The 15,354-nt window shown below is 52.1% G+C and overlaps 1 protein-coding gene across 2 annotated transcripts; it reads left to right on the top strand.

The window, feature by feature from the left end:
* Nucleotides 1-555: 555 nt before the first annotated feature.
* Nucleotides 556-14,071, top strand: THEMIS2 (thymocyte selection associated family member 2). 2 transcript variants are annotated; one of them, XM_074377053.1, is made up of 6 exons: nucleotides 556-729; nucleotides 3,098-3,238; nucleotides 5,734-6,144; nucleotides 9,333-10,408; nucleotides 12,828-12,984; nucleotides 13,423-14,071. In XM_074377053.1, the coding sequence occupies exons 1-6, from the start codon at nucleotides 636-638 to the stop codon at nucleotides 13,473-13,475; spliced, it is 1,932 nt and encodes a 643-aa protein (XP_074233154.1). In that variant the 5' UTR covers nucleotides 556-635; the 3' UTR covers nucleotides 13,476-14,071. The 2 variants fall into 2 exon arrangements, with proteins under 2 accessions (XP_074233154.1, XP_074233155.1); XM_074377054.1 differs by having other exon boundaries at nucleotides 566-704.
* The last annotated feature ends 1,283 nt before the right edge of the window (nucleotides 14,072-15,354 follow it).

Below are 15,354 nucleotides of genomic sequence, written 5' to 3'. Positions count from 1 at the left end.
TTTATCTAATCATCTGTGGATGGACATTCAGGTTGCTCCAAGGAAGAATTTTTAAGTAGGATTGTCCAGAGGGTATGAGCGTCCTGGAAAGGTAGTGAGTTCCCCATCAGTAGAGAACCGCGGAGTATCCTAGAGAGGGGTTCAGGAGACCAGATACTCTATCTTCCCCCTCAGACCTAAACGGCAAGGCTGTGTCTCCAGTGAGACTCGGACCTACAACAGGCGGACCGCGTTTCCTCGGTAGAACAGAGAGGAAGGGAGAACTGGGAGGGAGTTGGGGGGTTTTCCTTCATCTTCATCCTCGCCCGCCCTCCACGGTGCGGTACATCACTGATGACTGGGCACGTGGGGACTAGCTTATATTTACTCAGGACCTTCAGGGTATCAGGTACTGATCTAGACCTTCTAAGTCGTGCCATCCATGTGAGAGGTGGGTCATGCAACCCCCTTGTAGAGATGAGGGAACTGAGGCCGGGAGAAGGATATCGCTTCTCTGAGAGCACGGCGTCGCGTCCCGCAAGCCCTTGGGCGGAGCCACTCCGCCCAACCCCGCCCCGCGAGGACGACCGAGGCGGGGCTGCCGGGCTCCGCTGCGGGCGAGCCACTCAATCCGCGTCCAGCGAGCCGCTCGGACCATGGAGCCCATGTCGCTGCAGGACTTCGTGTGCTCCCTGGACCCCGCCTCACTCCCGCGTGTGCTGCAGGTCTGCTCCGGGGTCTATTTCCAGGGTGAGTGGAGGGCTGAGCCCCCTCCGACCCGCGGCCCGGCCACGGACCGGCTCTCCCTGCCAGGGCGTTAGGAACCTGGAAAGCTGCACCCCGGGTTCAAATTCCGACACAGCCACTGCCCAAACTGTGATTTGGTGCCACACTCCGACTTCTCCGGGCCACGGCTTTTGCGTCCGCGGAATGGGGGATTGCTGATTGCTCCGCAGGGTGGTGATTGGAAGTAAATGAGCTCAGACACTCAGGCCGGTGAAACTTAGCCAAGCTGGGATGGAACCCCGGTGTGCATTTCTTAAGGGTGACTGTGCTGGGTCGCGGCGTTGGGGCGCTCAAGATGCCAAGCTGTTGTTTAATTTTGAAGCGCCAGGTCAGCCCTCCCCTCTGTTTGCTCTCCCACTCCTCCGCCTTGACGCCCATCTACGGGGCCTTCCTTCAGTCCCTCCACCCCGCCTCTGCCCTCCGGCAATGGGCAGTACTTGATCTGATCACCTCTTCAGTTTTCGTCCTAAAAGACTCTTCCTCCTCTGGGAAGTCTTCCTGGCTCTCTGCTTCTTGCACACTTGCACATCTGCCCACCTGGCCACAACCGGCCGGGTTCGCAATGGTACACAGCTGGTGCTCAGTCAGTAGTCATTGTCTGAAAGAGCAAGGGAGGAGGCGTTGACTGTTTGTGAAAGGAGTGGCAGCAGCTCTGAGGGTGAGGGAGGAGCTGTGGGCAACTGAGTGGGGAAGGCAGAGGTGGAGGAGAGAGGGAAGCGAGAGTCTGGGTGGGGTGGGAGGAGGCTTCTTCCTTAGAAAGCAAACTATTTATGGGTGCCCTGCCCCATCCTGTCCCCTCCATCCATCCCCTCGCTCTGCCCCAGCAGCTTCCAGTAAAGTGTTCCGAGGCCCCAAGTGGGGTCTAGACCAAGGGTGAGACATGTGGAGGGTCACATAGGGGACAGGCAGGCCACCACACCACGGGGTCTTGCCAGGTCCACTTTGGGAATCCAATAGATCTGGATTCAAACCCTGACTCCCCTCTGGGGGCTCCCTGCAGGCATCTGTGCTCTGTTTGCTGGTCTCCTTCGACGTGCCCTGCCCACTGTGTGTCTCAATAGCTGAGTTTCCTCATTCTGCCTGACCCGGGTGGTGGGAAGTGACAGGAAGTGGCAGAAGTGAGAGTAAGAGAAGAACCTGACAGGGTGAGATGTGGGGGTGGATTGGAGGAGGGCAGGTGGTGATTCTGGTGGGGCAGGCGGCTGCACCAGACACTGTGTGGTTAGGAGCCCCAGCTTTGAAGGCAAACACCCTGGGCTAAGTCCCACTTCTGCCTCCTATTATCTGATAATCTTGGGCCACCCTCTCTGCCTCGCCGAGGCTCAGTTTTGTTATTTAGGAAACAGAAACTGTCCTTTCCTCCAGGGACAATCATGGGTCTTAAATGCAGTGACACATCTGCAGTACCAAGCACAGCACTGGGTATGTAGTAAGTGCTCGGCACCGACTGCTGCTGTTACTGCTGGCCCGGGGGGTCCACCCCCTGAAACTGTAGTCAGAACTGTTTTATGAGCCTGTGTGCATTTTCCTGGGGATGAGGGGTGGGATTTTCATCAGTTTCTCAGGGCTCTTTGAAGGGCCCTGCTGAGGCTGCCCTGGGGATGGGGTAGAATCGTGTGTCCTCAATGCTCATCAGCCTGCACTGTCCAGCCCCTCATCGGCTGGATGGAGGGCCTGTGCACTGCCTGTGTAAATCTTTATCGAGTACCTTCCATGTTCTGGACACTGCTTTAAGCACTTTAAACCAGGAAAGTGGGGCTGCTGTGCTTGAAGGTGGGGGCCCAGAGCACTGCCTACTGAGCCCACCCTGTCAGCGGCCCGTCATTCACTCCCGTGCTTCCTCTAAAAACAGTCCATCTGAAGAAGATGCCAGTGTGAGTGTTTGGCTCTGTGTGACTTCAGGGCAGTCACTGAACCTCTCTGGGCCTGATTTCATAGCTGTACAAGGGAATTGGGATTTATTGGGTTGTTTACTCATTCATGACTTTAGCACATGGTTCGAAGCTGGGCCTGTGCTGCTTGCAGTGATGCTGAGATGGGTCAGTCGTGCCCTGTGAGCTCAGTTCAGGAGGCCAGGGGATGTGACAAGGGCCACAGAAGTGGACCACAGAGGGGTACAGTCAGCACTAAAAGAAAGCAAAGGCAGAGTTTTTGCTGCCTGAGGACAGCTGAGCCAGTGGCCATTCGGCAGGGAAGACAGGGAAGGGCATTCCAGGCAGCAGGAACAGCACGTGCAAAGGTGTGGCAGAGCAGGGCCTTTTGGGGAATAGGGTCCAGGCTGCCCAGCACTTTGCCCTAGCTGAACCAGGAAACTGAGTCTGTGTCTCCGTAGGCTCCATCTACGAGATCTCTGGAAATGAGTGCTGCCTCTCCACAGGGGACCTGATCAAGGTCACCCAGGTTCACCTCCAGAAGGTGGTCTGCGAGAACCCGGAGACAGGCCAGACGATGGTGCTTGCTCCCAACTTCCAGGGTAAGGTGGGCACCTCTGTCTCCCTCAGTGCCCTGGAACCCTCCAGGCAGGCACACCCTTGGACACACTTGACCCCAGCACAAACTCCCACCCCTCTGGGCTGGCACACACAACGCTCACATCCCCCACTACCCAGCCCCAAGGCCCAGATGTCCTCAGTGCTCTGACGATGCCTGGAGCTAGTGTGGCCACACCCTCTCAGTATCCATGTCTGATCTCATCTGCCTTTTGGCTGGGTGTTCCTTGTTCCAGGTCCCTGTCCACATGCATGTTTCTGTGTTCACTCACACATTCACTCACCAAATATTTCTTGCCACTCACTACGTGCCAGGCCTTGTGCTGGGGGCTGGGGGCATGGGGCTCAGGATGAACCAGGGGCAGGCTCCAGGATGGCAGTGAGGAGGACAACAGTAGAAGTAGGCACAGGTTTTAGAGAGGGCTCTGGGCCAGAGTGGCCTGCCTTAGAGATCTGCGCAAGCTTCCTGGAGGAGGTGGCACCTGAGCTGGAGAAAGGCTCCCAGCTGGAGGGAGTAGCCTCCAGAAACCCCTCATAGCGCAGTCATTGCAGGAGGCATGTAGCGTGGTGGACCATGGGCCTGGGTGCTGACGCCTTGGAGGGGATCCCAGCTCTGCAGGCTACTAGCTGTGGCTGTGGCGAGTTCCCATGACCTCTCTGGGCCTCAGTTTCCTCCTCTGTAACAGGACAAACAGGTTTGATAAGAGGGTTAAATGAGTTGCCACCTATGAGCGCTTAGAACAGGGCCAGGCAGAGAGCAGACGCCCTCTGAGGGCTTGTTCTCAGTACAGTTTACCATGACTGCCAGCAGGGAAGAACGGGCCAGGGCATGGGTTCCAGGTGAGGGGGGTGGAAGCCAGCACCTGGGGCTTGTGTGGGGCACAGACATAGTTCAGTCTTTATTTTGAAGACATTAAGTAGCCAAAGATGTTTTTTCCCCCCTGGGTATTTATTTATGTATGTAATGGAGGTACTGGGGGTTGAACCCAGTACTGCATGCTACGCACACACTCTACCACTGAGCTATACCCTCTCCCTCCAAAGAGGGTTTTAAAATTGTTTTCTTGTTTGTTTTGTTTTTTGATGGAGAGGCAATTAGGTTTATTTATTTATGTATATTTTTAAGTGGAGGTACTGAGGCTTGAACCCAGGACCTCATGCATGCTTGGCATGTACTTTACCACTGGGCTATACCCTCCCCCACCAAAGAGGGTTTTAAATAGTGCAGTGATGTATTTTATTTTGTATTTTGAATTTTTTTAAATTTTGAAATAATTTCAAATTTACAGAAGACTTCCTAGAACTCTTGTACACGTTTTATCCCATTTCACCAATTATTGATCACTTTATAACATTTGCTTTCTCTCTTTATATACATATATTTATATATATACACATATGAACAGATATTACTATATATGTATGTATATACATACATTTTTCCTGAACCATTTGAGAGTAAATTGCAGACATGATGCCCCTTTACATTTAAATATTACTCCTAGCATTTAGTATATCTCCTAAAAAACAAGAACATTTGCTCACAAAACTGTAGTTCAATGATCAAATTCAGGAAGTTTAATATGGTTACAATCCTACTATCTAACCCATAGTCTGTATTCAGACTTCACCAGCTGCCCTAATAATGTCCTTGATAGCCAGGTTTTTGCCTTGATCCAGAAGCCAGTCCCAGCTTGCACATGGCATTCAGTTGGGCTCCTTTAGTCTCCTTCAGGCTGGAACAGTTCCTCATCCCTCCTTTGTCTTGACTGATATTTTCAGAGTCCAGATCAGTACTTTGGTAGAATGTGCTTCAGTCCAGGTTTGTGTGGTGTTTCCTTGAATAGATTCATTTGTGTTGAGTATTCTGGGCAGAAACCCCCCGGAAGTGATGTTATGTCTAGGTGTGGGGTATTATAGGCCAGTCTGGTGGCAGAAGAATGAATAGGAGGTGGAGTGGATGGGACAAGCCATCAGGCAGTCAGATGGGGGTAAAGGGGGTGGTCAGAGGTCATTGGGTCAGTAGCTCCTGGGTTTCTAGTTTGGGAGGGACAATGGCGCTCACTTATCCAGGATGGGGTGATAGGTGCTGGTGTGTGGGATTGGAGCAGTGGTGAGGTATCTGGAGGCGAAGATGACAAAGTTAGAGGCAGATGGGGTCTGGCAGTAGAAAAATGTGGCAGTGGTCAGTGTGTCTGTTGGGAGATGCGTCCCTGTTTGTTCTGTCTCTGGTGACAGAGCCTCTGTGTCTGTGCCTGTCTGTGTCAGAAGGAACTGGCTCCACCCCTCACTGTCCATTCGTACATGGTCAGTGCCACCTCCTGTCCCTCAGCCCTGCAGCCCGGATATTCAGATGCTGGCCCACCCTTGGCACCTGCCCCCAGGGGTTCTGGCTGGTTCTTGGCAGCCATAATGAGATATGTGGCCTTGAGCCCAGCAAAGGCCTGCCCGACCCTGACACCCCTGCTGTGCCCTACAGGCCACTTCAGCCTCCTCACTGGCCCCCAGAGCTATGGAACCCTGGAGGAGCTGGTCTCTGCTGCAAACCAGAGCTCCAAGAAGCTGCCCATCTGCTTCATGTCAACCTACAAAATTGCCACCAAGGCCAGGGTGGTGCCTGAGAAGCAGCCCCTCAAGCTTGTGGCTGTGGAAATGCACCTCGGGACCTGCTGTGCCCGCTGTGTGCTGGACACTGGGGCCCAGCAGGTCCTATTGCATCTGCCCCTATCCCAGAAGGGGCCTTTCTGGGAACTGGAGCCTGGCACCCATCGGACCCTGCTCCAGGTCCTGCAGGACCCGGCCCTGAGGGACCGCCTCCTCACCTGCCCTGCCCTCCCCTGGTGCTCCCAGACGCTGAGGCCCGAGTACAAGATCGAAGCCATCATGCACAGTGAGTTCCCTGGGCAGGTGGGTGGGGCGGGAGTGGGAGGGACAGAGGGTCCCTGAGGAGCTGGTGATGGGACGATATACCCCATCCCCATGGAAAGTCAAAGAATTCCAGGCGGAGTACCTGGTATATAAAATGTAACAGAATCAGGATTCCCCAACAGTGGAAGTTAGGTGTGAAAATGGGAATAACCTGAGTGAATTCCCACGTACTTTATAAAATTAGGCAAAAGTTGGGTTGTGAGCCTGACAGCAGCTAAGACAAAGAAACGCAGTGTAACAAAGTGAAGCTTTGCCCATTTGCTCAGGAGACACATATTTTCCTGTCTCTGGGGAGAGCAGGATTGTTCGTGAAGGCCCTCCTGTGTGGGAGGGCACTGTCTGGCTGAATCCCGCAGCTGCTTCGTAGGTTATTTCTTAGGACAGGCTGGAGGCGGCATGGCGAGGAACAGTGAAACAGGCAGAACCTGGCCAGGGCTGGTGGCTCAGAGGCCAAGCTGGAGCAGAGGCAGAAGACCTGGTGCCCTAGGACCTCTTCCCTGGAGGGCAGAGGGTTTGAGGTTCAGCTCTCTGGTAGTTACGCAGAGTACGGTTGGGTTGTTGACAAACTCGAGAGCCAAGTGGGGATTCTTTGCCCTTAAAAAAAAAATCTTTTAAAACTGCTTTATTATGGAAAAAGTCTAACATATACAGAAGCTGAGAGTAGTGACAAACCCCACGACCCCATCACCCCAAATCACAATTATCAACTAACAACTGACTGTGTTTCATCTCTGCCCCTCTCCCCACTCCATCCCACCTGATTACGTCAAAGCCAACCCCAGGTACCTTATCATTTCTTTTGTAAATGTCCCAATATATGCTTCTTTTAAAAATGACTTTTTTTTTTTAACAGACACACAATACCATCATCACACCAAAAAGTTAACAATAACTCCTAATACCACCACTTAGAGGTCATACCCACTTGGTGTTTGAATTCTCTCTGTTGTCTCATTGTTTTACATTTTATTCACATCAGGGTCCACACAAGGTCCACAGTGTTGTCGTTGACTATTATTAGGTCTCTAAGGTCTCTTTTCATCTCCAGCTTCCCCTTCTTTATTCCTCTGGTAATTTATCTGTTGAAGGGGCTAGGCCATTTGTGCTCTAGTTTTTCTCAAATTTTGGATTTCGTTACCAGCATCCTTGTGGTGGTGGTAACATGTTCCTCTGTCCCCTGCATTTTCTGTTGTGTCACCCCAAGACCGCCCCCAGGGTTCAATGATTTCGCCAGGAGGGCTCACAGGCTCCGTGGACAGTCGTACATACAGCTGTGATTTATTACAGCAAAAAGACAAAGCGCCGTCAGCAGAGGAAAAGGCTCATGGGGTGAAGTCTGGAGGCAACCAGGTGCAGCTTCCAAGAATTCTCTCCTGGTGGAGTCACACACACAGGACACACTTAATTCCTCCAGCACTGATTTGTGACATGTGTCAGATGCTGTCCACCAGGAAAGCTCATTGGAGACCTAGTGCCCAAGGTTTTTCCCAGGTGCTGGTCACGTGGACACCCTCTGGCTGGCACATATCAAAATTCCAGCCTCCCCAAAGGAAAGCAGGTTTGGGGCATAAGCCACCTTGTCTGCAGGCACAGTGAGCCACTCCTGTCAGGGAATGGTGGGCATCCTCCTAAAACCCATGTTCCCACATGCCAGCCAAGGACCAAGCTTGCAGGTGGGCCTTTCTAGGGACGGCAGTGTCATGCTGGATACATTCACTCTTCTGCACCGATGAAGGCAGTTAGCTCTAGGGGCCTGACCAAGTGTGCAAGAGGCAAACAGTTTCTCATCGCCGTGTGAGGTGTGGGGCCAGGAATTCAGCTCTGTGTCTGCCACCAACTTGACTTGCAGCACCAGCCTTGCCGTGTGGTGCAGATCCAGTAACACAACAGATGAGTCAGTGTTTGTGATGTGAGTGGTTGTCAATGGTCACTGCCTAGATCCATGATTTCCTTAGAAACTGCAATAGTGGTATTTTAATCCCATCACTCCCTCTTCATTTATTAAACTGAAACCTCCTCCTGTCTACTCTTTGGTTACAGTTTGCACAGGGAATACAGAACATTGTGTTTGGAGCTGTAGAGGTTCCCCAGGCTCCCATTCTTCTACCTCCACTCAGGCTGGGCCTCTGACTGGCCAGACCTGGCCAGGTTCTGCCTCTGCCTCACCAGCCCTGCTCTGCATGCTCTGAGGACTGTCCTACGAAATACCCTATGCTTTGCTCACTAGTTCTTTAAGTAAGGAGTTGGCTTCCCTGGAATGAAGCAGCTCAGGTAATCTAGAAAGCATTTTGAAGGAAAAAAACAGACCAGTATAATGAACCCCCATGTGCTCATCTCTCAGCTTTAACCAATTATCAGCTCATTTGGCATAGAGCAAAATTCCCAAAAGTGTGACCTGAGGAAAGTCACCACCATGCCCCAGAGCCTCAGTGTTCTCATCTGTAAAATGGGGTGAACATTCCTTGCTCTGTCTTCCACGTGGTGCGCCTCAATCCACACAGTTGGAGGGGCCAGTGTTCCTCATTCTCTTACAGAGTTTATGCCCTGGGAACTACCTAATCAATGTTCCAAGAAGTTGTCCAAGGTCATGTAGTCAGTGTTTTTCTTGATTTTATCTATTTCAATCCAGAAAGGATTTGGAAAAGCAGCTTATCAAATTACATTCAAAATCCAATTAAAATTTTTAGAAAATTTAGTTGAACCGATTGGATATTCATTCAAAATTATTAGTGTTTTGATGTGATCACGGCCCAGTGGTTACTATTATTTTTAATTTTTGAATTATCCCTTCTTTTTAGTGGTACACATCAAAATAGTCACAGATGGCATAATGTGATTATTCTGATTCAAAATGATCCAGTGGAGGGAAATAGATACGAGGTATAAATGAAAGAAGATAGGCCGTGAGTTAAATGTTGAACCTGAGTGACAGGTACATGGGGGTTCACTATACTAGTTTCCCTACTTTTATAAATGTTTAAAACTTTCTGTAGTAACTTTTAAGAAAGAGGTGGAAGAGTGGGCAGGGAACCCGGTACCACAGGATACTGCTGTTAGGAAAGAAAAGATGAGGACAGGAAAGAAGTCAGCTGGCCCTGACCTCTGACGGGGTGGAAGGTGCGCCCCCGAGCTGACCTCTCCCCTCCACAGTGCGCAGGTCCGTTGTCAAGATCCCCTCCACCCTGGAGGTGGACGTGGAGGACGTCACCGCCTCCTCTCAACACATCCACTTCATCCAACCGCTGCTGCTGAGCGAGGTCCTGGCCCGGGGAGGCCCCTTTCCCCTGCCCACAGAGATCCTGGAAGTCCCGGAGGGGCCCCCGATTTTCCTCAGCCCGTGGGTGGGCTCCTTAAAGAAAGGCCGGAGGCTCTGCATCCATGGCGTGGCCTCACCATCCTGGCGGCTCCTGGCCTCCACCAAGGGCCGGAAGATGCCCAGACACTTTATGATCTCCGGGGCCTACCAGGGCAAGCTGCGGCGGCGGCCCAGAGAGTTCCCCACGGCCTATGACCTCCTGGGTGCCCTCAAGCCCGGCCAGTCCCTCCGGGTGGTGGCCACAAAGGACTATGAGGGCGAGGGGTTGGAGAACCCCGGGTTCACGTCCCTAGCCATGGGCGACAGGCTGGAGGTATTGCGGTCAGACCAGGCCCTGGGGGCTGAAGACAGGGACACAGATGTCTTGGTGTGTCAGCGGCTGAGTGACGAGGCTGAGAAGGAAGGGGAAGAAGAGTGCGAAGGGGACGCCGAGCACCAAGAACAGATTATGCTGCCCCTCCACACTCCCGGCGGCTTCGTGGAGGAGCTGAGCGACGGCCGGCGCTACAGCCTGCAGGATCTGACTGTCCAGTTCTCACTGCCCTGTGAGGTCAAGGTGATGGTCAAGGACACCAACCACCCTGCTGACCCTCTGACCTCCTTTCCGGGCCTGCGGCTGGAGGAGAAGATCGTGGAACCCTTCTTGGTGGTCAGCCTGGACTCCAAGCCAGGGATGTGCTTCGAGATCCCTCCGCGGTGGCTGGACCTGACTGTTGCGGAGGAAGAGGAGCCGCCAAGCCAGCCGCCTGGGTCCCTCCCCGTAGCCACAGTGGAGGAGCTGACGGAGGCCTTCTACTATCGCCTTCGGAAGTTACCTACCTTCGAGAGTCAAGCTCCCCCGCCCAGGCCTCCGAAAAGTAAGGGCCTCAGTGGGCAGAAGAAGCAGGGCAGCAAGGAGAAAGGCATCAAGGTACCAACAGAACCCAAGTGGGCAGGGAGGGGCCACCTGCTGGGATCATTCAGGTCCTGCCGTTTTTGTCCAGCATCACGTTGCTCTTACAGTTGTACAGAACCTGCAGTTTCTAAACGTGCACACTTAGTACCTTTTATTCTTATTCGATCCTGACCATCCTGACATTGGTATGATTATCCCTATTTTACAGCTGAGAAAATGAGGTCTCAGAGACTCTGAGACTCGCCCAGAGTTACACAGTAAATGAGGGGCCTGAACTGGAGCAGAAGCATCCTGCCTCCAAGTTCATGGTGCTTACCTCTCTCTGCCACCCTACTGTCACTCCCTGGTTCAAGCTTCTGCATTTTTCACATAAAACTAGTTCAGCAGCCTCTTCAATCCCTCCCTACAGCTGTCAGAATGGCCTCCCAAATCCCTCTCTGGTCAGCAGGGGGCCCCAGCCCCATTTTCTGAAACCATTGGCTCCCCATTGCTGGGGGGTAATGCGAACCCTTAACATGGCATCCAGGGGCCTTATGAGCTGATTCAGCCTTGCCTTCCCAGGCCCATCTTCCACTACCACTCCATAGCTCACACTCTAGCCAGAGGCACTCCTGAGGCTCCCCCAATATGCCGAGATTCCTACCTCAGCACTTCAGACACCCCCATCCTTTTGCCTGGAAGGTTCTTCCTCCTTTCAGGCTCATGGGCAAGGGCCAGCTCAGATCTCCTCCTGGGCAGTGACGGTCCCCCTCTTCTGTATTCACACCGCACATTGTACGTAGCTTGGGGGGGGGGACATGTAGTTTTAATCAGTTGTGCTTGGTCTCTGTGGCTAGAACGGGGTTCTGTGGGGGCAGGGACCTCACACACTCCAAGGTAGGCAGAAAGTGCTGGTGAATTAACTGAACCAAATGGAATCATGAGGGAGAAAGTTCAGAGTCAGAAACACTAAGTTCACATCCCAGTTCACTCACTCTGTGGCCTGTACTCCCCTGAGCATGTTTCCTCACCAGTGAACCTCGGGTAACACCACTAACTCACAGTGCTAGTGTGTTAGCCTCCACTCGTTTGGCACTGACTCTGGGGCAGGCACCTCATACGCACTGCCCCACCCAGCTCTCACAACATCCCTCTGAGGTGGGCATGATTGCTCTTTTAACAGTTGAGAAAACAAGAGGCACAGAGAGATAAAGTAGTTTACCTGAGATCACACAGCTAGCAAGGCTGAAAATGGGTCTGACCACATGATCTGAGCACCTAACTACCAAACCCTGCTGAGAACAGGAGGGATGATCTATATAAAAAGCACTTTGTGAACTGAAACAAGCATAGAGTTTGGGGATTTGGGGAGACTCCTATTTTGTACTGGGGGAGGTAGTGGAATGGCAGCAGAAGTTAAAAAGATGAAGCAGGGGAGGGTCTAGCTCAGTGGTAGAATGCTAAGAATACTTAGAATGCATGAGGTTCTGGGTTCAATCCTCAGTACCTCCATTAAAAAACAACAACAAAGTAATAATAAATAAATAAACCTAATGATCTCTCCTACCAAAAAAATTTTTTTTAATTCTTAAAAGAAAGAACAAACCTTGAGTGGTCTCAGCTCCAGAAGGGGCTCCTATCTGTGGGGCAGGGGGTAGGGTAGACAGAACCAAGAATGGACTGGGAATGGACACCTGAAACACAGGCCCTGTGACAGTGCTGGAAAGAATGTGGTACAAAGAACTGAGACCTCAGTCCCAGCCTTGGTTCCTGGCAGTTCCTTTGGGCCTGATCCCTGTTGCAGGCCTGGAACCAGTAGCGTTTCCTCTCTGGGCAGCGGTGTTCTCCGCTGCTCCTCAGGGAGCTATGCTGTTTGCTCTCAAAAGCATGCTGTCGTGGGAAGAGAAGCGGCTTTAGAGGTCACATACATGGGTCCGAATCTTGGCCCAGCTAGGGAATCCCCTTCGTGAGGATCCCCACGGCTTTCTCACAGCCTGCTTCCTCATGTGCAAGTGAAACTGCTAGTCAGAGGGTCACCTGAGAATAAAATGAGCAGGCAAGCATACGGCATCTGGCACATGGTAGGGATGCAGTGAAGTCCTCTTCCTTCTGGGACCCCCCTCAGCTCTGCACTCTGTTCTCAGGCGTTGTAACAACTGCTTTTTTTCTCCTTCAGCAAAGATTTGGAGGACAATGACCAAATCCCTGTGGAGAAACTCAGGGACACCCTATCTCTAGCCCTCAACCTATCATCCCTCACCCTGGCCCCTTTCTTCCCACCAAAGAACATTTCATGTGCTTGTGGCAAAAACACCAGGGGTCCCGAGAAGCCCTACTCTGAAAAGGAAGTTGAGAGGGGAGCAGAGGAAGTGACATTTGAAGGAAATTGCATTTCATGGACTCTGCTACCCCATTTCTTGGGACCCTGCTGACTTCTGCTTTTTCTCCCTCTTAGTATTCTCAAATCTTAGAACTGCAGGAACCATCTCTGCTGCCCAAACCCAAGGTGCAGACCTGGCCAAAGACCACCGAGGACAGCTCAAATCTGTACAGTCAGACTCCTGGCTTCAAGAAGGGCCTCAGGCCCACTAAGCCCATCACGCAGGATTTGGGTGAGTCCATCAGCCCCTGCTCAGCCTGGTCCTTGCTTCTCCCCTCCCCCACACCACTCCTCTGCTGCTGCTTTGGCCTCTGATGGTGCTGGCCATAACCTCGGCAGGGCCCTGCCCATGGGCAGACCCTTCTACACTCCCAGTTGGATGGACAGGCCTATAGCGGGTGGGCTTAGACTGAAGGGTTCCTACTATCCCTCCCAGGGGCTCCAGGGCCTTGGCAAGGAAGATGAGTTCTCCCCCAACACACTACACTCCCCAAGGCACAAGGGAACATGTGTGCAAAGTGCTCAGACACAAACTGTGGTTTCTGTGCTAGCAAGGATCTCAGAGCGTCCAGACCAGCCCCTTCCCTGTCCAGCGTGGGAAGGTGTGCCCTTAGAGGGGAAGGAACCTGCCTAAGGCCAAAGGTCCTCACTAACTTGGACTCTTTTGCAGATAATGAACATGATTACGAAGAAGTAGTTGAGAAGTTTCTGAAAACCCTGTAGGTGCTGGAGGAACCTTCCTTCGTAACTGCTACTTCTCAGGGAATCCAAGATACCAGCCAACCATTACAAACCTTCAGAAGACCATGGACAGGTCTCTCAGAAATCAGACTGTGGATGAGGAATGGCCGTGTGGGGACTGATCTGAAGTGGGACGGACACAGCTCCTGCTTCCCTCAGGTTCTAGGTTCCTGCCGCTGAGGGCTGGCTTCTCTGGGCCCAACACTTTGCGTTTGGCTCACTTAGCCTTGGAGCTTTGCTATCAAATGGCCAACTGGATTCTACTCAGTCCTTCATCCCCAGCTCCGGTTAGTGCAGGAAGGACACTGCCCACCTGGGTGATGGCAGCACGGTGCCTCCTGCCTCTTGGTAAAGGGGACTCAATCCAGATCACACACAGTACTGGTAGCCTTTGTTTGCCACCCCTGCTCCACTCTTTCCTCCCTCTCCCCCTCCTCTGCCCAGGCTCTAAGCCCGAGGGACCAGGACTGTCCTCATCTCTGCAGCACCCAGCACAGGACAGCTGTAGATGACCATCCAGGATTACTTCACTTTAAAACCACAGAATAAAAATGACATCTGAGCTTCTGGAAAAATGATGAGATGATCACTTATTAAGTTTTGTCTGTGTGCCAGACCCTTAACAAACCCCATCTAAATCCTCAACTCTCTGAGGTAGACGATGGCCTGATTTTAAAGATCAGGATAAGCTTCTCAGTCTGGAGCTTCAGCAGCAGGCTAGTCACGGGCCTGGGCTGGATCCTTGCTCACCACCTATCAGCTGTGCCTTACAAGTTGTTTCAACCTCTCTAAGCTTCAGTTTGTTCACATGTAAAATGAAACTCAGTTACCTACCTCAAAAAATTATTTTAAGGACCAACTGAGATAGTATTTGTAGAGCATTTAGCACAGTGCCTGGCACGTAACAAACATTCAGTGGACATGTTAGTATCATTCTTGTTGACCAAGGTCAGAGAGCTGTATCTGTCTCTACAACCAGCACCCTCTCCACACACTCACACTGTCTCCTAGTCCTGGAATTCATCCTAGTGTTTAAAATACAGTATGGTCCTGGGCTGAGGAGAGTGTGTACCAACCAGCTGGAGAGCCTCACTGTGCAGTATAGTGAGGTAAGAGAAGAAACACAGTGTCTGTGCAGAGGCTGACTCAGGTTCCAAGCCCAGTGCAGGCCTGAGCAGTGAGGTAAGACCACGGGCCTTATCTCCTCTGGGGGTGGGACTCTGGCTTCCTGGCTGATGCAGTCACGGAACAAAGCACCACGGTTGGCAGAGGACAGGAGAGAGTAAAAAGGTGGCACTGTCTCTAGCTGTGGCAGGAGCTGAAAGAGGATTCTAGACACTACACTGAGTGTGTCCTTCCTTTGCCTGCTAACATCCCTCTGGCTTTCTGGACCATGGACTGCCTGGGCCTCCTGACCTCCACACCCCAGCATGGAGTTCTCTAGGTCACTGAGCAGTTACTACAAGCTGAAGGGCCAGTCCCCAATATCCAGCACCCACCCTCATCTTCACACCAGTTCCCCTGCCGTCCTCCACAGACATGATCTCTGCTGCACAGGAGGACCCTGAGGAGGACAGTATTCTGGGACAAGCAATAAGCAACCAAGTGAGACAGAGTTCTTTCTTGGCACAGAACCCCTAGGGGACAAGACCACATGCAAAATGCCCATAAGTTTTCACTTCCATGATTGCATTTAATCTTGGCACCAAATTGAGCAAGATCATAAAAGGTGGGCAGAGGAGAGGGCCACCAGTTCCCACAAAAGGGGATTTCTGAGTGGGCAGATGCTGCCATGAGGAAAAAGGAGGCAATTTCATAGCCGGGAAAGATGGGCTTTAAAAGGAAAGCCTATGTGAAAACC

Source organism: Camelus bactrianus, chromosome 13 (genome assembly GCF_048773025.1).
Source record: "Camelus bactrianus isolate YW-2024 breed Bactrian camel chromosome 13, ASM4877302v1, whole genome shotgun sequence".
Classification (NCBI taxonomy): Eukaryota; Metazoa; Chordata; class Mammalia; order Artiodactyla; family Camelidae; genus Camelus; species Camelus bactrianus.
This window is presented reverse-complemented; position numbering and strand designations above follow the sequence as displayed.